The sequence below is a fragment of the Tauraco erythrolophus genome, chromosome 6, assembly GCF_009769465.1.
Source record: "Tauraco erythrolophus isolate bTauEry1 chromosome 6, bTauEry1.pri, whole genome shotgun sequence".
NCBI classification, from domain to species: Eukaryota; Metazoa; Chordata; class Aves; order Musophagiformes; family Musophagidae; genus Tauraco; species Tauraco erythrolophus.
In genome coordinates this window covers 10,053,818-10,075,091 of record NC_141470.1, presented here as the reverse complement: position 1 = coordinate 10,075,091, position 21,274 = coordinate 10,053,818, and the positions used below count along the sequence as shown (strand labels likewise).

The 21,274-nt window shown below is 55.9% G+C and overlaps 1 protein-coding gene across 2 annotated transcripts; it reads left to right on the top strand.

Moving 5' to 3' along the window:
- Positions 1 to 2,406: 2,406 nt before the first annotated feature.
- IFITM10 (interferon induced transmembrane protein 10) lies at positions 2,407 to 13,145 on the top strand. 2 transcript variants are annotated; one of them, XM_086613983.1, is made up of 3 exons: positions 2,407 to 2,433; positions 3,446 to 3,880; positions 12,996 to 13,145. In XM_086613983.1, exons 1-3 carry the CDS (start codon positions 2,407 to 2,409, stop codon positions 13,143 to 13,145), a joined length of 612 nt encoding a protein of 203 aa, XP_086470109.1. The 2 variants fall into 2 exon arrangements, with proteins under 2 accessions (XP_086470109.1, XP_086470110.1); XM_086613984.1 differs by lacking the exon at positions 2,407 to 2,433 and adding an exon at positions 2,476 to 2,501 and having other exon boundaries at positions 3,466 to 3,880.
- The last annotated feature ends 8,129 nt before the right edge of the window (positions 13,146 to 21,274 follow it).

Genomic DNA, 21,274 nt, shown 5'->3' with positions numbered 1-21,274 from the left:
GCTGGAGTAGGATTTGAGATGGAAGAATTTCTCATGGGGTCTTACAGCGCTTGATTGTGCTACAGCCCACATGTCTCTTACACAATTACAGGAGAATTGCTTTGGGGCAGGAAACATTTTTCTGTTCTGTTTTGTCTCATGCTTGGCACAAGGGAATGGGGGCCTTGGTGCCACAGTAACACAGGCAATTATTCATATTCACTCCAGCTTTTAATTGAAAGGAAAGTGGTCCTAGACCTTATGTTTGAGGGCTTTCATGCATGACCTTTAAAGAACCCCAGAAAACAGGAGAAGTGTTAAAATAATGCAGAACATTGAGGGGTTTTATGCCTTGCATCATTATTTTATAAGCCAGTTTCCTAATTTTGAAGAGTCAAATGAATGGTTTTTGAACCAGTGATGCTGCACATATGCCGTTGTGGTCCACGGTAATAAACCTCTCACCACTCACACTTAGCATCAAGAAAGACAACGAATTACCAACCCAAAGATCCAAAAGTGCTCTGCAAACTGTAGGGTTGACCTGTACCCAGAGAAGAGAAAAAGCAACCATCGAACCTTCCTGACCTTTCAATCCCATTAACACCAGGGAACACACCTGCCTCTGTTGATCCTACCACCCTGCTGCGTCCTCTTGCCTCCTCCAGACCCCCTCTTTGATGCTTTTCTCTGCTCGCCCTCCATCCCTGCCTGACATTAGTAAGAGGAGCAGCCCTACCTACACAACTTTCTGCAGACAAATGAACAGCAGGGTCCTTAGTATCTCCTATGGCACGCAGCAATCTGCATCCAAGGATTTCATTGCTTCTCCTGAGTGTGTGGGAAGGATGCTCTGCACAGCTGCAGGTTGCCTGGGCTTGTCCAAGTCCTCCAGAAAAGCTGACGACAGCTGGCCACGGCTCTGCCTCTCCTGCAAAACTCTTAATCCCATGGGAACATTACTTTCACCCTGGTACTGCTTCTGCTTCTTAGCAGCTTCTTGGAGAGATACCTGGGTCTCGTCACAGGCAGCTGTAGCACCAATAAACCCCTCCTTACTCTGACAGGACCCAACACCACTTCAGCAGTGATAAATCCCGAACCAGAGGGCAACTTGTCCTTTTTTAACCAGCGCAGGCACCTTCAGAGGGATTAAACCGGCCTCATGGAAACTGGACTCCCTCCAGCCTGGGAGCGCTGTGGATGCGCAAGAAGTCCCCTCGCGTCACACCAACCCACGGGGATGAATACGGGGTGAGTGCCCCTACACAGGAGTCAAACTTGCCTGTGAACAGCCGAGTGAATTACCATCTTTATTTCTTAGCTCAGCACTTTATGCATAGGCTTAAGGCATTTCCAGAGGATTTCCCTTCCCCTGCAGGTACTGCTCACACAAACTTTCGTTTTACCCAGCCTGTTTCCAGTACTCTGGGATTTCTCAGTTCCCCTTCCCCAGCACTCCAGCTGAACCGGCTGCTGCCTCAAGGCCACCTGTGCCAGGCCGAGCTCTGCCGCTACGAGGGGACACAGCGTGTCCTCATGTCCTCACCCTCCCCGTGCCACAGCTGTGTCCTCCCGAATGACCCGCAAGCTGTCCCTGTGCGGCACCAGCTGCTCGCCAGCATTGTGTCCCTGGGGTGATGCTACCGCAACACCCCAGAATCAGGTTTCCATGCAGCTGCCAGGGCAGTTGGCAATAGGAGGCAGCAAGCATTTCCCTGATCCTGTGCCAAGCCTGGGGGCATGGCCAGATCCTCCTGGGCTTGTCCATCCTTCATGACATCCCCACCTCCCTCCCCTAAAGCAGCCGCATGCCCTGCGTCCTGCTGCCGGGGTGCTCCCGCCCCTGCCCACACTGGGATTTGCTCAGTGCCAGCAGGATTTATTGCCCCATGAGCAGGATTTATCCCCTTTCCACCTCCCATGACGGGAGCACTTTTTTCCCCCATGGCTCTGCATCGCTGCCACCTCCCCTCGTTGTCCCGTCCCCACCATCCCCACACGCCCCTGCCACACTTGCTTTAGGTTTTCACCCTGGCCCATGGGAGCGAACCCACAACCCAGGCTGCAGCGAGTCCTCACTGCAACGGTCTCTGTGGGTGATGCTGGGGACAGTCAGGCCGAGCATCCCCTCCGGATGGCTGGGGCCCAGGAGATGCCCTTCTCCAGCAAGGTGCTACCAGAATGCTCCAAGCAGGAGGTGACGTCCTCGTGGGGGCGACACGGGGAGAAGGGCTGAGACACCGAGGAGCTCTCCTGTGTGGAGCATGTCCGGGGGGAGGAGGGGGGCTGCAGGTTGACCTTCCCATCCCCTAACTCTCCCCCGGCCACCCCTAGCCCATGGGTGCCTCCCCCACCCCCCGCCCTCCCCTCCTCCCGCAACTCCAGCGCCGAGGAAGCCGAGCCGGAGGCAGTGCTGAGCCGGATATGCAGCGACTCCCCGCATCCCTCCTTGTGAGTATCCCTCGCTCCTCCTGATGCCTTCGGAGGAAACGGATGGACGGACGGACAGGCAGCCAGAGGTGGACTAGTCTCTCCTATTTGCAAAGCTGGGGGGTGGGGGGGAACCTCTTCCCACATCCCTTTCTCCATCCTGTCTTTATCCCCTCTTCCCCCTCCTCCTCCTCCTCCTCTCCGACTACGATATTCTCCACCCCCCCCAAAAAAAAAGGGGGGAAAGGGGTAACCTGCTGGCAGGTGGAAATGCAATCCCATCTGGAATCCCGCAGAGATGAGGACTCAGCCAAAAAAAAAATAAAAAACCCAAACAAGAAAATAACCCCCCCAGGGGGGAGGGAGGGAGGGCGAGGGGCCGGGCGGCTCTGCCGCACCGGGAGACCCGCTCCGCCCGCGGCCGAGCGAGCCGCTCCCATCCCGGCGTGGGACAGAACGCAGGAGGCCCCGGCAGACAGACAGACCGACAGCTCGACAGGCGGGCGGGGAGGGCTGCGGGGGGGTTGCAGCGCGGCTACCTGGCAACTCCCCCGGAGCCCCCCAGCTCCTCCCAAATGTTTCTCTCTGCTTTTATTTCTTTCCTTCTTCCCCCCCCCCCCCCCCCCCAATTTATTTCCCCACTCGTGACTCGGGCGCGGGTCACGCAGGACAGCGGGCAGCGGAGGGGGGGAGGAGAAGGGAGAGGGGGAGGGATGCTGCCCGCTGCTGCCCGCCGCTGCCCGCTCCTCTGCCCCCGCCGCGGGGCCGGGGCCGGCGGCAGCTCCGCGCCGAGGCGGCGGCTTCGCGGTCTCCGGGTGTAGCGGTGCTCCCTCCTCCCCCTCCTGCCTGCCCTCCTCTCCTCCCTCTCTCCTCTGCCCACTGCCTCACTCCTCTCCCCGCTCTCTCCTCTGTCTCCCGGTCCCTCTCTCTCTCCTGCCTTCCCCTGACGTCTCCCCTTTTCTGCTCCTTCCCCCTTTTTGCTTCTCTCCCCCCTCCCCCCCAGCTCTCCATCCCCTCACCCCCATTTTTCAAGGGGGGCTTTCTCTTTGCCAGGGTAGAGCGCGGTGACACCGCGACAGCCACCACGGAGAGGACACAGGAGCCCCCCCTGGGCCCACCGTGCCCCTTTGAGGGGGTGGCCTGGACCCCAAGACCCCCCCAGGGACCCCCGCAGGGCTGCTTCGCCTGCATCGCCAAGCCCCCGGCCCTCCGGCAAGCTTCGCCCGTCCTGTCTCCTTCTTCCGCCGTTTATCTCATGGAGAGCAAGAGCTGTAAAGGGGACAGCCTGCGGCCGGCGGTCCCGTGCAAGCACTCGGTGGAGAAGAAGACCATGACCAACCCCACCACCGTCATCGAAATCTACCCTGACACCACCGAGGTGAACGACTACTATCTCTGGTCCATCTTCAACTTCGTATACCTCAACTTCTGCTGCCTCGGCTTCATCGCCTTGGCCTATTCATTGAAAGTGAGTACTGAGCATGGAGGCGTGGGGTAAGGGGTGGCCGGAGAAGCGGGGGTACGTTTGGGGGTCATGTGTGTTGTAAATCAGATCTTTGTCACCCAAATGAGAGGTTGCACCCCCTGGGGATGGGGATGAGGATGGGGAGAGCCAAGGTGTGTTTTGGAGCTGGGGATGTTGCTTCGGGTGGGGAAGAGGCACTTTGACTTGCTCCAGTACCCTCGGAGACTCCTCTGTACCGTGGCGGCAGGGGGACGGGCAGGCAACACAGGGCTGGCTCGGCTAGTGTTGTGCCCGCAGGCACCCCAGCACTCGGTGTCTTCCTCGGGATCTTGTTGGTTAGAAATTTTGTCAGGACAGGATCCGGCAGCATCGGATGGTCAGGCATAAGCAGTAAGAAGCAGTCGGCCAGGATCAGCCAGCGCCTGGCGAGTTGCAGGGAGGAGAGGCTGCCAAGGTGCAGGGCAATCCTGCCTGCTTCCTTCTTGCCCTCTCCCTAGTTAAAACACTGGTGGCCAGCTCCCCTGCCCCCGAGCCCTCTAAGTCCCAAGGCAAGCCCCGGAGACCTGCCGGTATCATGGGAACGAGTCCCAGGTAGCTGAGGATGAGGAAGAGAGTGCAGGGGGGCTTTGCACAGCGTTGGGGCTGAGGGGAAACAGCTGTGTTGATGGCAAGGGTGATGGTGTGGAGCATGGCCAGCAAAGGCGACGAAGGGGACGGGACTAGGTAACTCCCAGTAGCTGCAGGGGAGAACACCCCAGGGAGGGATGGCACCTGGCAAACAGGCAGCCCCGCGGCAGCTGCTGGGAGAGAGAGGCCTGGGTTGTCCTCCCCTTCCCTGCCTGCTGGCCTCCAAGCTAACTGAATGGATGTGCAGAGAGCCTGGGGCAGCTGGGTGGCCCGGGAGAGGAGCTAGCTGATTTGTTTTGGCAGGCAGCATTTACAGGAAGGCCGGGGCGCAGAAGGGCTTCGTCACAGAAGCAGATCAATTAACTCCATCCAGCTCCCGCGAGCTGGTCTGCGAGTGCCCAGCACTGCAAGAAGGATGCTCCTGAGCCTGGCAGGGCCTCTGGCAGAAAGGCTCGGGGTCAAGTCCATGGACCCACGTCCTGGGCTTACCCAGCACTGGCACTGTGGTGCCTGCCTCAGTTTCCCCTTCCTTGAAATAGGCGATGAGCACCCATCTCCCACCCATGCAGCAGGCTCCGCTGCTGCCTGGGCAAGGCATTTAATAGCTTACATCATGCCGAGACTGAGCATGACTACAAGTAGAGCTGACCCAAGGGCAAATCCAGGCAGCAGCAGCCTCACACGAGTCGGGAGGAGGGAGTCCCTTAACACCCCTTCTCATTTAGCCAGTGAGGGAAGAAACTGCCTGCCCCCTTTTTATTGTGTCTTAGCTGGTCTGAGTTTGCCTTTAATGATCAGTGTCTTTCCCATGCAAGAGGCACGGTCACAGCGGGCTGAGAAAGGGTTTCGCATCACGGGGACGTGGCAGTAGCTACAGCAAGTATCTGGGTAGATGCAATCCTTCAGCTCCTGCCAGCAGTGGGGGCAGGACAGCCTGGAGACTGGGCTGACCCATCCCCAGGGGACAGGACAGAGTAGGGTCTATCACCTACAAGGTCTTCGAAGAGTGGACTCTTCACTATCCTTGACATGAGGTAGAAGGAAGGGCAAAGCCCAGAAATAACCCGGGACTGGAGCCTCGTGCCAGGGCAGAAGTGTGGGCTCAGCATCCGGCTGCAAAGGTCTAGAGGGCATAAACTCCAGTGTGGAAAAATGAAGTGGCAGTGAGGGAAGGCATATGGGCAAATATGCTGGAAATCAGGGAAAGGAAAATAGAAGATGGTCATCAAAAACCAGCCTTGGCATTTGCGCTGCCGAGGCAGTGGCTGATCAGGTGTAATGGTGGTACCCACAGATGAGGAGCTCAGTGGGTAGAAATGACCCTGCTCTGGTCTTGGAGCTCCCTGGTGGCTGGGACTCTGTGAAGGGGAAAATAGAAACAAAATGTCCCTCAGAGGTGCAGGACAGAGCTAGGAAGCGGCCAAAGGAATGGCGAGTGCCTTTGTGGGCTGCTGTTGGGACGGGTAATGGGAGGCAATGGAGATGCTGAGGCAGCAGCAGAAGGTCTGTCCTGAGGAAGACCACCAGGATGTTAAGACAGATGGGATCCTTCCTCACTCACAGCTACTGCAGAGACCCAGCCAGGCTGGATGTTAGGGTCATTTCTCCAGATGCCTGTTGTTTTCATCTCTTTTACAGTCAACAAGGTTTTTCCCAGAAGTTCAGAGAAAGCAGAAGCAAGGAATGCCCTGAAGACAGATGTCCCTTTAAACAGACTTATTTTGTTCCTCTGCAATTAAATGCAAGGACAGTTTAGCAGCGGATGACTGAAGTCCCAGCCTTCCTCAGATATCTGTGCTCTGCAGAGACTGAGTAAGGTGCTGAGGGAGGGAAAGGAGAGGACTTGGCCAGTGGAGCACAGGTTTCCTGGCTGAAGGGCCGTCTGGGTGCTGATGGCATTAAACGGTTCCCAGGTTATGGTTTTTCCATTTCCTTTAAATAACTGAAACATCCAGTAACCTCAGGAATCATCGTTTTCATTATCAGAAATAGTGTTTTCAATACCTTGCCATAAACATCATCTTCTTTTGCCAGATTCATACCATTAATAAAGCAGTATCTCCTTTGTGCCCCAAGTCCATGAGATGTTTCATTACAGACCTTAGCACACCCTACTGTTGCCACCAGTTTCAGCAGCACAGTGCCCACACTGGAAGCCAGATATAAGCTTAGATAGATTTGAATATCACCGTAACGCTGTCTCCTTCCCCATGCCCACTTTTATTGGTTTCAGTTGCAGCTGGAAAAACAGTACTTCCGTGTCTGTCTGGCCTTTGGCACGCGGGCTGCAGCCTTCCAGATTTCTTTCTGCAGGGAAACGCTATTTCACAGTGACCACTAAAAAACACCAAAACCCCACCCCAGCACCAAAGAATTTACGCTCTTTGCTCAAAGAAACCCATGAAGTCAGGTGAGGGCAAAGACTGTGACATCCAAGCCAAGTACTCCGTGTCACAGACACCCCGGCCAAGCGCTCTGAATAATGGTATGATGGCACACCTCGTCTTTGTTTACACCCAGAGGGGGCCAGATCCTCAGCAGATACAGCTTGCTGGGCTGCAACGGAGTCGCACCGACTCACGTATCCCTCCGGGGTTATTTCTAGCATCTTGGGCTTCTCAAGGTCGGCATCCTGGAGCCCCAGCAAGGCACTCGCATGTAAGCATGCGTTGGTGCTAGGGAAGAAGAGAAAAAAAGCAGGACCGGGGAAGTTAGAAACCCTAAAGTAACCTTAACCCCAGCCCAGCGCAGATGCGAGGACCGCTCCAGTGGCAGCGCTTCAGATTCAGTTGGTTTTCATCAGGAGCAAATGCTGCGGCCCGATATTCGTCAGCTCCTTCCCCTCCTCTTTCCCAGCTCCAAGCGGTAATGAATGATGCATCAGCACCTAGTGGCAGGAGATCTTGCTTCAGTCCTTACGAGGTCCGTCTCCAGAGACCGCTGGGGAGAGCCAAGTCCTTCTCAGTACCCATTACGCCATGAGGCAGTAGATCAGAGGAGCTGGGATCTGAGACGAGCCGCGGTACGGATGCTGTGCTGTGGTTTCCCAAAATCAAAGACGGCAAGAAGCCCTGCCGGCTTTTTAAGCCCCACCAGCAGCCCACAGGGTTGCTCGTGGAGTTTTCCTGCCCCTGGAGGCCACCGAAATTTGAGCTGTAATAGCACCCAGGAGAGCTGAGCTCTGCTGCCTGCTCTGTGCCCAGCCCTTACCATGCAGCTCTGGGCATGGCTGTTTACCTTCCCCTCTCACTGTGTGTTGACCTTCCCCGTTTCAAGTGGAAGCTGACCGGCACAAATCCATAGCTATTTATTAACCCCAAGAAGCAGAGAGGCACCCGACCTCTCAGGCAGGCTCTCAGCCCACTTTTCGGGAGAAGCAATGGTTTATGGAGGTGAGTGAAATGCAGAGGTGACAACCCTGTGATGCCGGTGCCGGCGTGGTGGAGGTACGTGGGCTGGAGAGCTCTTGACCAATTCACGGAGCGAATAAACCCAAGGATCCCCTCCAGAGCTCCTTACGTGTAGGGACGCTGAGCTCTGCATGGAAATGGGTTTATAGACAACCAGCTGTGGGCTGCATGCTAAAAGCTGGGCTGCCTTAAATACAGCCTCATTAGGCTTGTTATCAACAAACCATTTGTCTCCTCCTGCAAGCTGAGGCAGCACTTTGTACCCGCACAGCAAGTTCCCTGCTCCCAAGAACGAGAGGGGCTGAGCCCCAGAGCAGAGAGAGGGGAGGTAGCTGCTTCCCCAGGGTCCAGGAAGGAGCGGGAAGAGAGGCATCAAGGGGAGTGCTTGGAGAGGTAGCTGAAAGCAAAGCCCCAAGGCGAGGAAGGGCAGGAGACAGTGGTCAGAGGGAGGAGAGAAAGAGCTCTCAGGCACCAGCATACTGGAGATGGTGGAGGACAAGGTGAGCAGCAGGGAGGTGACAGTCAAGCAGGAACAGAGGGAAAGGCCACCGCTGCCTTTTGCTGGTGAGAGAGGGGAGAAGGAACGTTTGCATGTTAAACCACAAAAGTGGGTTGTGTTTTGTGGAAGGTAGGCATGGAAGAGGGAAGGAAACGTGTAAGTTGTCAAGCCAGACCAGAGATGAGCTTTGCCTTGTCCAGCGTGGGATCTCCAAAACAGCCACCACACAGCTCTTTGGGGTGCCTGGGGAAAACCCGCAGTGAGCAGATGCAGGATAATTATCCTTAGACACCAGTCACCTCAGTGCAAAGCAGGGCCAAAAATCCCAAAATAATTTTAGGCAAGGTGAGAAGGGTCAAATTGACCATGAGAAAGAGTCTGTGACTAAGGAAACACTACACTTGGGTTTTGAGGGGTTCAGCCTCGTGACCTTGAGGACTTGTCCCCCCTGTGCCTCACCTCTTCAGCTGTGGAAGGAAGCAGCTTCCAGGGCTCCCAGAAGCTCGTGTACCAGCTGCCAGCACATAATGGTGATGGTGGCCACAGGAGCATGAAAATAGGAAAAGCTGAGGCTGGGCTGTGAGAAAGACACTGGCATCTCCTTAAGGACAGAGCAGGGAAGGAGATGAAACGTGTATCTGTTCTCCAGGAGAGCTCCTCCTCCAGATCCCAGCTCCGATGCTGCAGCAGGACATTGAAGGGAGATGTCTGTGAGTGTCTGGGGGTGCAAGGCCAGGTGGGAGGAGGTGAGGCCACCCTGGAGTGATGTGGGAGGCCAGGCTGCGAAAGGTTTGGAAGGAGAAGTGCCTTTTCATTACACTTGTGTGCTGCAGGGGCCCTGGCACTTGTCCGGCGCTTAGAGGCTCCATTGCAATATAAATTATAATGGACAATAAGGGATAATTTGCAAGAGGGTGATCACTGAAGCCATAGGGGGTATGGCGAAATAAGGGAGGGGAGGAAGGGGACCAAGGACTCAGCAGGGACGAAGAATCCAGGCAACCAAGGACAGAGCAGTGGGAGGAGAGCTAGGGAAAAGAATGGGCAGGGAAAGGGTAGGAGGCTGCTGGAGATGGAGAATACGGCAGAGCACCATGTGCCACGGGGGTTGTCAGGAGCAGGCAGGTGGGACCGGCTGGAGGGGGAGTGAGAGGAGGCAGCTGGGTGCCCTTTCGCAGGAGTTGAAGGTGACTATCCGTACCCTCCTTTGGGCCCAAACTGCAGGAATGAGAAGAGATGGGAAGGACAAAAAAGGAGCTGGGAGGAAATGGTGGCACTGGGGAGAGGGCAGCCCTGGGCGCCCCTCACTAGAGATGCTGAGGAACAGCAGACTGGAGCAGGGCCAGAGGGAGAGCCACGGCAAAGCGGAGGGCAGGGGCTGCCAAAGCGCACCGTGGGAAAGAGCTGAAGCGCCGGTCACGAGTGTGAGCTGGTGTTGGGTGGGAAAGGCTGCTGGGAGCGCTGGGAGAGGGCTGGGCACAGAAATTAGGGCGGCAGGGCACCCTGGGGACAGGAGGGGCAGGAAGCGAGAAGTCGGGGAGAGCTCCTGGGGCCAAGAAGAACTGACCCCATGTCCTGGGTTTGGCTGTGAAAGAGTTCATTTTTTTCGCGGGAAGCTGGGAGGAACACCCGCAGGCAGCTGACCCAGCCTGGCCAATGGCTATTCCATACCATGGAACATCATGCTCAGAGTATATATTGGGGGAGCAGCCCGGGGAGGGAGTTCGTTTTGGGGGTCGGGAGCGGGCTGAGCTCCGCCTTGCGCGTGGTGAGCGATTGTAGCGGTCGGTTCGAATTGTTCTCACAGTTGTACCTTCATGCTTCATTACCCTTTTCTTCCCTTTTTCCTGGTATTGCTCTATTAAACTGCCCTTATCCCAACCTACTGGTTTCGCACCTTTCGTCCCGACTTTCTCCTCCCATCCCACTGCGGGGAGGAGTGAGCCAGCAGCGCGGTGGCTCAGCCGCCGGCTGGGCTGAACCCCGACACCCCACAAAGGCAAATCAGGTGGTGGGGGTTTTGTGGAGCTCGGTGTGCCGGCCACGCCGGTCTGCTGGAGAAACCTCTGTCTGCTTGGCTAACATCGACGGCAAACACCGGCTTGCCCCAGCTGGGTTACGGAGGAGGAAGAAGCAGAAGGCGTTTGCTTTGCGCAGGGTTTGCCTCCGGCAGCCCTGCCACTGGGAAGAGGAAAGGGCGTGAGAGCTTCAAAGAGCCTGCCGGGAGCAGCGGGTGGGATTTCTGGCTCAAATCCAGCGGCCCTGGGGCTGTGGGTGCAGGGACGTCTGCGCTTCTCACCAGCGGGTGAGGAGGTGCCGACAGCCTGGCGCTGCTGCGCCCAAGGGTTTTCGGGAGGATGCTAAATCTACCGAGTAATTTCAAAGGTGAGTCATCCCAGACATCCTGCTGACACAAAAAGGTGTGTGGGCTTCCAGGCTGCCGGCTTGCTGCCTTCCCAGAGGTCATCTCGCTGCTGGGACCACCAGCCCAGCATGCCGCAGAGCCACGCATGGTTTGTGACAGTCCCATTCCCAGAAGGATGCCCTGAAGCCACGGAGCGCTCAGCAGCGGGGTGATGGGTGGATGGCCCCAGCTCCAGCTGCAGGCTCCCAAGAGCGGGGCACAACAGGGGCTGAGGATATGGCACTGCAGGTTTTAGTACAAGGAGGAAAACAGAGCTCTCCTTCTTGCCTATATGCCTGCCAGTGCCAGCTCCTGTGGGCCTCACGCCAGCAGCAGCCTCCCTCTCTGTGGTCCAGAATTAATGAAGAGCAGGGGGTGCTTCTGCAGAGAGGTCCTCACTGGTGTGACGAAGGAGAGGACATTGCTTGAGGGTCTGAGCCTTGGTTTTGGGGTGCCGATAAACCAGCATGGCTTAGTGGGAATGAGGGGTTCAGCAAGCCTTCCCCATATCCAGCAAGTCGCAGAAGGCTTTCAGGACAGCCCTGTGGGTAAGCACTGCAGGAGGGAGAGAGAAAAAGTCACTAAGACGTGGTCTGAATCCACCGCAGAGTCTTTTCAGAAAGCTCCTGGTCGATAAAAGCCTTTTAATATTTCTAGGTAGGGCTCTGGAGCTGGTTTCACAGGCTGCCACCGACATCTAGTGTTCAGCCGGCACCGCCTCGATGGTGCTCGTGCTCCGGCAGCGAAGGCCGGCTGCCAAGGACACGCAACCCTCCGGCTGTAATGTGGGCAGCCAAGCAGGTGCAGCCACACCTTGCCGGCCCTGGGCACCCTGCTCAGATATGGGAAAGGGAAGAGGAGCGAAGTCTCCTGATCCTTTCGTCCCGCATCCTTGTGGCTGCAGCTGCCTGGGTCAGCTGAGCGCTGGCTGCTGGGGCCATTTGGGGCTGGGGACATATTCCTGCTAGGAAGGGATGGAGCCTGACCACTCATCTGCTGGGCTCAAACTGCCGAGCTGCTGTTGGTGGGCAGTGCCATCAGCTGCCTGACAATGCCATCACTGCCTGCTAGTTGTATTCACTGCTTGGCAGTGCCGTCTGCTGCCTGGTAGTGCCATGCACTGCCTCATAGTGCCATCCTTGCCTGCTAGTGGCATCGCTGCCTGGCTTTGCCATCTGCAGCATTGCAATGCCACTGCCTGGCTGTGCCCTCCACTGCTTGGTAATGCTATCCGTGCCTGCTAGTGGCATTGCTGCCTTGTAGTGCCATCTGCTGCCTGGTGATGCCATCACTGCCTGATGATACCATCGCTGTCTGGTAATGCTATCAATGCCTGCTGGTGCCATCGCTGCCTGGCAGTGCCATGCACTGCCTGGCAGGCTGAAGGAGGTGAAGGCGAGCCAGTGACATGGACATGGACAATCCTTGCGCCCTGCAGAACTGTCCCAAGGCAAGTCCATGAAAGTCCCAGCCTGCAGGATAATGAAGAGAGCAGACCGCACTGTCAGGATTGAAAACTGCCAGTGGCAGAGATGCTACAAGAACCGCATAAGACCTGCAAAAGGAACTCATTAACCCAGGACTGCTTAATATGCTGGAGGCTTGTGCGCAGCCCTGGAGCTTCAGTAGGATGCCGTGCCAGGTTTCTCCCACTCAGCCCCTCAGCACAGATGGAGGCATGGGGATGCACACCGAAACCACAGCCAGCTTTCTCACTCGTGGGCCGGGCGAGCCGAAGGCCAGCGCTGCAGGGCCAGGGGGCTGCGACACGGTGGGAAGAATGCTTTAGTGCCCACGTGCATGGGGTGCACGACGGCACCTCAGTTCCCTTGTGCACCCTCGGGCTCAAAATGGCTCTGCCCCACTCCAGGGGCCACAGGGACCTGGTTTGTCTGGTTGGTAACAGCAATGGGTCACTCTTCCAGGTCCTTTCCGCTCCCAGGGTTTTCCAGCCCTCAGGCACTACAGTGCTTGGCTTCCCAAGCTCAACCCATAGCAGAGCCAGGACGCAAACCTCACCTTGGGGTGTTTTACAGCACCCCAAGTGTTCAAATGCAAAGAGGCACAGCCCGGCCCTCGTCCACTGTGCAGGTACCCTACAAAATGGGTGTTGCTTGAAACAAGTTACGTCTTTTTATACATCTTCCAATTTTTTTTTTTTTTTTTTTTTGGTCTCAGGTCCGGGATAAGAAACTCCTCAATGACTTAAATGGAGCAGTTGAAGATGCCAAGACAGCCCGGCTTTTTAACATCACCAGCTCAGCCCTTGCCACCTTCTGTATCATCCTTATCTTCATCTTCCTGCGATACCCCCTCACTGACTACTAGAGTGAGGCCAATAGCAGCGGCCACCGCCAAAATGCCTCTATGCCAGAAGTGTCTGCAGTTGTTTCTTGTAGCAAGGACGCAAAAAAAAACAAACAACAAAACCAACACTCCACCTTGATTGCAAAAAAAAAAAAAAAGCGCCAATTAAATACATAAATAAAAATTACATGAGTCGATCAGCCCAGCTGAGCATATCCTTCCTGCCCCCGAACAGTTTGTGAACTGCTGTAGGAAAGGGTCTCACTCTTACACATGTACAGGGAGGAAAATAGACCAAGAAATATTTATTTTATGGCCAACAAGCCGTGTGACAAGAGCGTGCGAAGCCGAGAGCGACACGCGCCTGGCTGCAGAAAGCTGAGCTCTGGGGAGCAGCGGGGTCCTGCCGAGTGGGAGGTGTGTGCAGTGGTGGATGGTGACCACGGCAGGGCTGGCTCACAACATATCAGACGTGCTCAGACTGCCCCACCACCCCTCGGCGTACAGGGGTTTCTTTTCCTTTTCCTGGCTTGAGTTTCATCCACTGGTTCTAACAACTCTCAACCTCTGGAGAGCTGAGGGTGTTAGGAAGTTCGTGCTAGGGAGCCCCAAAGCCTCCAGAAAAACCCTAAAGCGTTAAAGGCCAGGTTTCTCCTCAGGATTGCCCGGCAATGCTGAGAAGGAAGGCACCTTCCGGAGAACTCGCCTAAGCCCCCTAAAACCGAGTGCTACTGTATTTCTGTGAACGGTCAATAAAGATACCTCTGATATCTGATGCTGCTGGGTTAATTCCTTCCTTAGGAGGGCCGGGCTCTTGGTCCCTACAGGCTGGCAAGAGAAAACGCTAATGTCACGAGTGGCTGCTCCAGAGAGATTTAAAGCAGGAGTGAGGGATGCTGCTGCAGGTCGGGGCCGCGCGCAGCCGTAAAAGAGGGCGCGGATCCAGATTTAAGAGCGGAGACCTCAGCGACTCCCGTGGTGGTCGATCAATCGCAAGGAAGCAAACACAGCCGAGCGGGCAGGTCCCCCCTCCCCTGCTAGGACCAGTGCCGAAGACAGAAATAAATCACCGCAGTCCGAACCTGCTGCTACCGCAGCATTTCCCAGGGTCGTTACTGAGAGCCAGACTTCGGAGACACCGTGCGTTTGCTGCTGAACGAGGTGGGAGCTCGGAGCCCTGCAGCTGCCTGCGGTGCTGCAAATCAACACGTCCTGGCTTGAAAACACCACAAACAAGTGGCAAGACCAGGACTAGAATACAGCTTCTCAGCCCCTCTGAGCCTTCATCTCATCTCCTATGCCGCAGCTGCCTCATCTTTTTCCAGCTATAAGACGACCTCGCATGGAGGGAGACACGTTGCTGCAGACCAGCCATGGAGCCAGGAGGAGGCAACAGCGTCCACCTTTGCACCCACCATGAAAGTGAAGGTGCAGCAACAGATGAGGAATGCAGACAGGCCACTGAGGGATGCTTCATCTTCTGCTGAGTGCATGGTTAAATCAACATGCTGTCTCTGGGCTGTGCTCAGTGAGGGCTACGCCATAGTAGGCCGTGGGGACAGACCACGAGGATACTTCCCTGAAAGCCTCATGAGATGTCACCTCCTTCCTGCCCAGGTCTCCATGCCTTAATCTCAGCCTGGCCTTCATTTATGGGGAAAGCTACTGGTAGAAGGACCTGCGGTCCTATCTGCTCACCACTCAGTGAAGGGCATTTCCACACCAGACCAGATCAGGGGTCTGTTTTGCACTGAAGTTTCCACTGGCACTGCAGTTACATGATGCCCTAGGAAGTATCTCGGCCATGAACTGCTCTATGATTACTGATCCAGAGGTTAAGACTCTTCCCAACCTCTCTTGGTTACTTCTTCTTCCCTTCTCTGAAGCAAGATCTGAGGGGCCATAGCCATCAGCATTTCCATCCTAACATATCTAGGGGCTGTATCCTGTCCTTGTCCCTGGCAGAGGAAGGAGGTGGCCTGTCACAATGGCAATACCTCCAAAGAGGGTGCAGCCAAAATGACTTGTGTTGCAGCCACTCTGAGCTGGCACCTGATAATTAGAGCATATTAAAGCCCGCTGGGACAGTGCTAGTTTAGGCAAGACCCAGACTAGTCACCCCAAAATCCTCTGAGGGTTAGGAGGAGCGCAGCAGTGAAGTTGCATCACCTTTTCTCTCCCCCTGTACCTGCACCAAGCTCACGCTGGCTGTTCCCAAGGCCTTGGCTTGATATCCTTCACCATCCAGGTACCCATCCTGCCTCTCAAGCTTTGCAGCCCAAACACAAGCCTTGCAGGATGCACTTGAGGGATAACTCACTTGAGGTGACCCCGCCTCTACTGCCAGGGGCTTAAAGCCACAGGTGTAGGTCATTGTGGGACCAATGTGCCTGGCAACTCTTGCAATAACAAGTGCGTTCCCCATTATAAGCTGGGACTCACTGGAGCCATGTCACAGGTGTTTTTGCACTGAGACCACCCCTCGACTTTGCAAAATCTTGTGGGGACAGCACTGCTGTCCCCACCTCCCATGCCGTGCAGGAGAGAGCCGCCCTGCTTGGCATGCAGGTGCGGGGCTGTGCAGATAAAGGCAGAGCTGACACAAAATTGGAAGTGACCCAAAGCCAGCCTTTCCTACATTTAACAAGTGTGACAAATGAGTTACCATCATCCCTTCCCCTGATGGACCGTCTTATCTGCAGGAAAATGGATGCTGGTTTAATGAACCAGGAGGAATATTGAACTGACTCTGCAGCATTTTTGCATGCATAAACTGTCAGGGATGGAGAGGGTTGGCTATTATTAGTAACCATCATATTTATTATTTGTTGCCCATGTTGCAGGAGGTGTGAATGCTGAAATCTCTGTGCTGCAGCCGGTCAGAGGTCCACCCAGACCTGCCTCAGACGAGAACAGGGTAGTGGAGGAGGACACAGTAACCCCATGGCTGGAGTATGGGATGATCCACCCCAGGCAGATGCTCAGCTCCACCACAGCCCTCACCTCGGCTCCACCTGTGGCTTTAAGCTGGGAGCAGCAAAGCCCCTGTGCCCTCCCCTCCTCTGTCTTAGTGCCCCTATTCATTTTAACGGAGCCCCTCCAAACTCACAGCAGTAGGAGAGCACTCTTTAAATGGGGAAAATGAGGAGGTACAGAGATTTCCAAGCTTGCTTAGGAAAAAAAAATATCATTTATTTATGCAGAGGTCTTCCAAGCGCAGCATCATCAAGGTGTTCAGCATTCACTTCATCTTGCCAGTGTCAGGGAACACCAAACTGAGACAGCAAAACTGCGGCCCTGTATTCTGGCAGGCAGTACATCCCAGATTGCACTGACTGCGCTGTTAAGTGAAAGAAAGAACTTTTTTTCATTTTGAGGGAACAAGGGAAAGAAAAGCAGCAGCCAAATCCAACGGGTCCTCTAATTGCCTTTTTTTTTTTCATATATATAATTTTGCAAGAAAATTCTAGAAGTTCTGATTTTGCCAAGGCTGACACCCGCTGCAGCAGAAGGCAGGCTTTCGAGGGTTGCTTCGCTGCCTTTTCACTCCTGCCACTCAAAACGTCGCGCCGCGCTCTCCAAATCGCACCTTTTTTTGGCTGCGAAGCCGCAGCCTCTGTTGCGCTCAGCGGCGGGAAGGGAAACCAAGAGGAGGGGGTGGAAGAGAGGAAGAGCCGAACACTCCTTGAGAAGTATCTTTTGAGATGGGGAAGAACTGATGGTCACGTTGCCATGTAGAGATTTAATTGTATTCCTTTGGGAAACTGAGCTCGACAGCTTGATGAGGATTTCTTTTTTGCTTTTTGTTTAGCTCGAGGGGAGAAATGGGGAAGGGGCGGGGAGTGATTGTTCATTTTTGGTCGACATTGTGAGATGGTGCCTAAAATGCTGCTGGTTTTGTGCCCCTGGTACACGAAAGGCACCAGGGTGAGCACGGGGAAAGGCCACTGAGGCGGGTGAGGAGTGCGCTTGCCGGGGAGGAGATGCTGCGGGAACAGGGCTCGTCCGCCCAGCGATGAAACGGCTGCGGTGGGACCCTCGGGGCAGCCCCAGCACCTAAGAGGGGGTCACGGAGGGACGGAGAGGGATGGCCGAGCCGAGCGGGAGCTGCCCTGCGAGGAGCCGTGCCGCGGGAGGCAGGCAGAGGGCCCCCGCGCACCGCGCCGCCGCAGCCGCCGCGCACCGCCCATCTCCGCAGCTTCTGGTTAGGCCGGCAGTCTTCATGCCCCTTGTCCCTTGCGGGGAGCAGAGATCAATCCCCGCTCATCCTGAGCAGCCGGGACTCCCCCTCCTCCAAGCGCCACCGCCGAGGAGATGCGAGCTGGCGTGTGGAAGAAGCAGATGTGGGGTGAGGGTGGCTCCTGCGCCCTAAAACCAGCTGGGAGCGGGTGGGGGTGAGGTGACAGCCCCAGCACCCCGCAGGGACGTGCCCCTGCACCAGCCAGGACATGTGCATCACTCGAGGGCCCCGGGTGCCATCACACATTCACCCTCCGCGCTGGCAGGGATGGGTGGCTGGGGGCCGAGCAGCGCCAGGGCGGGTGTTGCGCCCGTGTGTGAGCAAACCCCGCCGCGCGTACGCAAGCCTCAGCGCTCACCCCTGGCTCTGCCCCGGCTGCCACGCAGGGCTCGGCGATGCCAGCCCTGCACAAACGCCGCCAAGGCAGTTTGCAGACAGCAGCGCATGGAATCCCAGCTGGGGTGAAGCGGTTTGGGTTCGGTCGGTAAACATGACTCTGCAGTTCTCCTATGTCTAGGGGCTGGCAGTAATAAACATAGCGAGCCGGAGCTAACTCAGGTAACGACCTTCCGGCCCAACACTGGCATCCGCAGGTTCCCACGACAGGGGTGAGCTGCCAGGTGTGCGGGCAAAGCACAAGGAATCAGGGCTGGAGCAGCCCTCAGCCTGGATACCCAAATTAACAGTCAGAGAGAGATGCAAATGGCAACCTCGATTCTTCTGCGGTGTGTTTAAGCCACCAGCAAAACCCAACACCTAGCTGTAGCATCATAACCCTGCTTCCCAGGTGCTCCGTGGGCCAGGAGGCAGAGTCATGCTGCAAGTTGCAGCTCTGGCCTCTCTTCCCAACAATGTGCTGATGCCCTGGGTAACCTTACCAAAGTCCCTTCCCCTCTATGTTTTCCCCTCCAACACTGTCTCATCAGTTGTTGGCTTCTCAGCGGAGGAGCTGCTGCCTTGCTTAGTGCCACCAGGTCCTGGGCTTGCTTGGGACCTTGGCACCGTGGGCGTCCTGCGACTGGTGCAACTGCAGCGATCAGATACGGTCGGCAGATACAGGGGAAGAGCAGAGCACCGATGGAGCTGTCTCTTCCCTCCTCTCTACCCCTGGACACTGGCAGGCCTGGGCAGGATACGTGCAGCAAGTCGGACAGCAAAGAGCGCCTGGCTCTGCAGGCAGACCACGGCGGTGTGCAGCCCTGCCGGGGGGAGGAGGGGGAGGCACAGATGGCAGCAGATGCTCTCATCAGTGAAAATGATTGAAGCAAAACACAAAACAAAAAAACCCTAGCAACTGGTGAGCAGCCTAACAAAAAACAGCACAGGGGTAGAGAAAAAGGGTCTAGACCTGACAGACCGTTGCATGGAGCCTAACTCCGTGCTGCCTTCTGGCCTGGGGTAATGCTTTCCCCATCCCCAAATCACATATAGAGAAGAAAGGCCATGCCTTGTCCTGGAGCACTGGGCAAGGATTCTTTTTTAAGTCTTGGATATACTGAAATTAAACCATTTGGTGTCTCTCCCCTTCCCATGTCCCTCTCTTGTTGTCCCCCTCCCACTGCCTTCGGAGGAGTGAATATGACCCCAGACGACCTCTAGGCACAAAAAGCCACTCACCCACCCTCACTGACCAGGGCAAGCCCACGTGGGTGCCAACACAGCACACTGTTTTAGCACCGGGGGTGAAGGAGCAGGCACGCTTCCTGCACCCGAGGGGTGTTACTGCAAAGCTTCGCTGCTGCCACCTGCCTCGGCTCCTCCGGCGTGATCGCTTTGTGCCGGTGCAAAGGTCCCGCTCCTCCGCCTCTCCCATCCCCTGACTTTGACCCTTCATGCTCAGCAACCATGCCCCACGTTTGGCACATCTCCACGCTCCTGCCCAGCTCTTCTCAGACGCGTCTGAGGCGGAGGGAATAGAGGGAATTTATTCAATGTATGATGGGTTGTTTTTTTTTTCCTTTTCCCCTTTGGCAGGAGCACCTCGCGGCACAGTCGGAGCCGCAGAATGAATGCTTCTGCAGCATGCGCTTCGCTGAATGGCACAGCACGCAGCCCTCCAGCCTGCTACTTCTGCAATTAATCGCGTGGTAGCTGCTTTTGCAACGTGCACGCGCAGCTCTGCGCCCTGCAAGTGCTGAGCCACGCTGTGCACGGGCAGATATTTCTATCCAGAAAATGGAGATGGATCGGGGGCAGCCTGCTGTGTGAGAAACACAGATGCCTGGTGATGCTGCAAGTGCCTTTTGCCTGCTCAGCTCTCTTCACTAACGGAGTGACACCATTTTGGGCTTTGCAGGAAAAAGGCGGCGTGCTGGGATTCCCTGGGAATCTGCTGGGCTCCATCCTAGCCATAGGGTGGGAGAAGTGGAGAGCTGGGTCCCAGGGAACACATGGGCAGGAACCAAAGAGGGGAGCAATGCCCTTCCCATGGTGAGATGCACAGTTCACCGCAGTCAACATGTTTCTTTACAAAACGGGGCAATATGGATCCTGGCAAACCCCTTCTTCCAGCACCTTGCCGTGTCCCACTCCGGGACACCACAGCGAGGGTGATGGGCATGCGTGTGGTGGAAACAAGGACGTTTGGTAGAAACGGAGCCATATCAGCCCAAGGGTTGACTCTGGCTTCAGCCATCAGTACAGTTTTGAGGTGCCAATACCCACTGTGGTAGGAACACAGCGCCCTGCGCCACGTGGGGCCAGCGCCACTGGCTCAAGGGCGACAGGAGGCTGGCTCGGCCGGTGGCAGAAAGAACTGCTTCTGAACACCAGGCAAGGTTAAAAAAAAAAATTATTCGGCCATTTAAAGTGATTGCAGGTTGGCAAAAAGTCTCTCCTTTTTGATGGATAAGAAAGTTGGTTTGGCAGCAACTTCTTTTTCCTAGTTTTAGCTTCCTTCATGATCAGGTTCTGATTTTAATACCTGTAGGATGCAGGAGGCTCCACTGTGCTCTTCTGCACTTGCCCTGCCATGGCAATTAGAGGGCCTGGAAAACGTTTTAGCAAGAACTATTACGCGTACAAGCGTTAACTCGCATTCGAAACACGTAGCTGGGATGCAATCCATCTTCAGATGCGCCTGAAACGTGGGAAAGAGGAAAAAACAGAGTGGGGCGAATTATTTTTTTTTTTAAGTGCTTTACCTGAAATATATCACTTTCCTTTAGCAATAAGCAACTTGCTGAATAATTTTTTGCTTGGCTCACGATGGTTGTAATGGGGCGGGGGGGTGCCGGCCCTGAGGCTGAGACAATAGATTCACATCTGGTAGATGGGAGCTCAGAGCGTGAGGCTGCTTTGTTCTGCCTGCCTGTCCATAACAGCATTGCCCTTGCTCTCCCCACTTAATTTCTCTTGGGGAAAATCGAGATGCCGTTCGCCCGGTCAGCATGCCCGAGCCACCCAACACCGACCGGGTGTGCTCCTCGCTCAGGCTGGCTGCCCTCTTCCGTGGAGCCACGGGTCCACACCCGAACGCCAGAATTTCAGGTTGAACAGGATTGGGATCTAAACGGGGTTAGCTCCCGGCTTCGGGAGGCAGGTGAGGTTTTGCAAGCCTCCGTCACCGCCTGCTCCTGGCCCCTGCGATCCCGGGAGCAGTTTAACAGCAGTGAATCATTTGTTTTGGTTTCTCCCCACCAGGCGCTTGGCTGCAGCGAGTCGCGCAGAAGCAGTGGGCGTGGGAGAGATGCACGGCTCGTGGGCTGGAGCTTCTCCTGCCGGCCGTGAGAACTGGCGTCCCACTGGTCCCCAGCTCCGCCGGAGCATCTCCTCCTGTTTGCTGCCATTTTGTATGGGTCAGATCTCCTGTGTCCCCATTACCTAGAGATGAAACAGGGGGTCCATGGGCTGGCTCAGGAGAGGTTGCTGGAGATGATGGCTCAAGAGGAGCTCAGCTGGGCCTCTTGCT

Coding starts and splice junctions, on each gene's coding strand:
- IFITM10 (XM_086613983.1), top strand. CDS start 2,407: ATGCAGCGACTCCCCGCATCCCTCCTT. Junction 2,434..3,445: donor GACTCCCCGCATCCCTCCTT/GTGAGTATCCCT, acceptor CCATTTTTCAAG/GGGGGCTTTCTCTTTGCCAG. Junction 3,881..12,995: donor CCTTGGCCTATTCATTGAAA/GTGAGTACTGAG, acceptor TTTTGGTCTCAG/GTCCGGGATAAGAAACTCCT.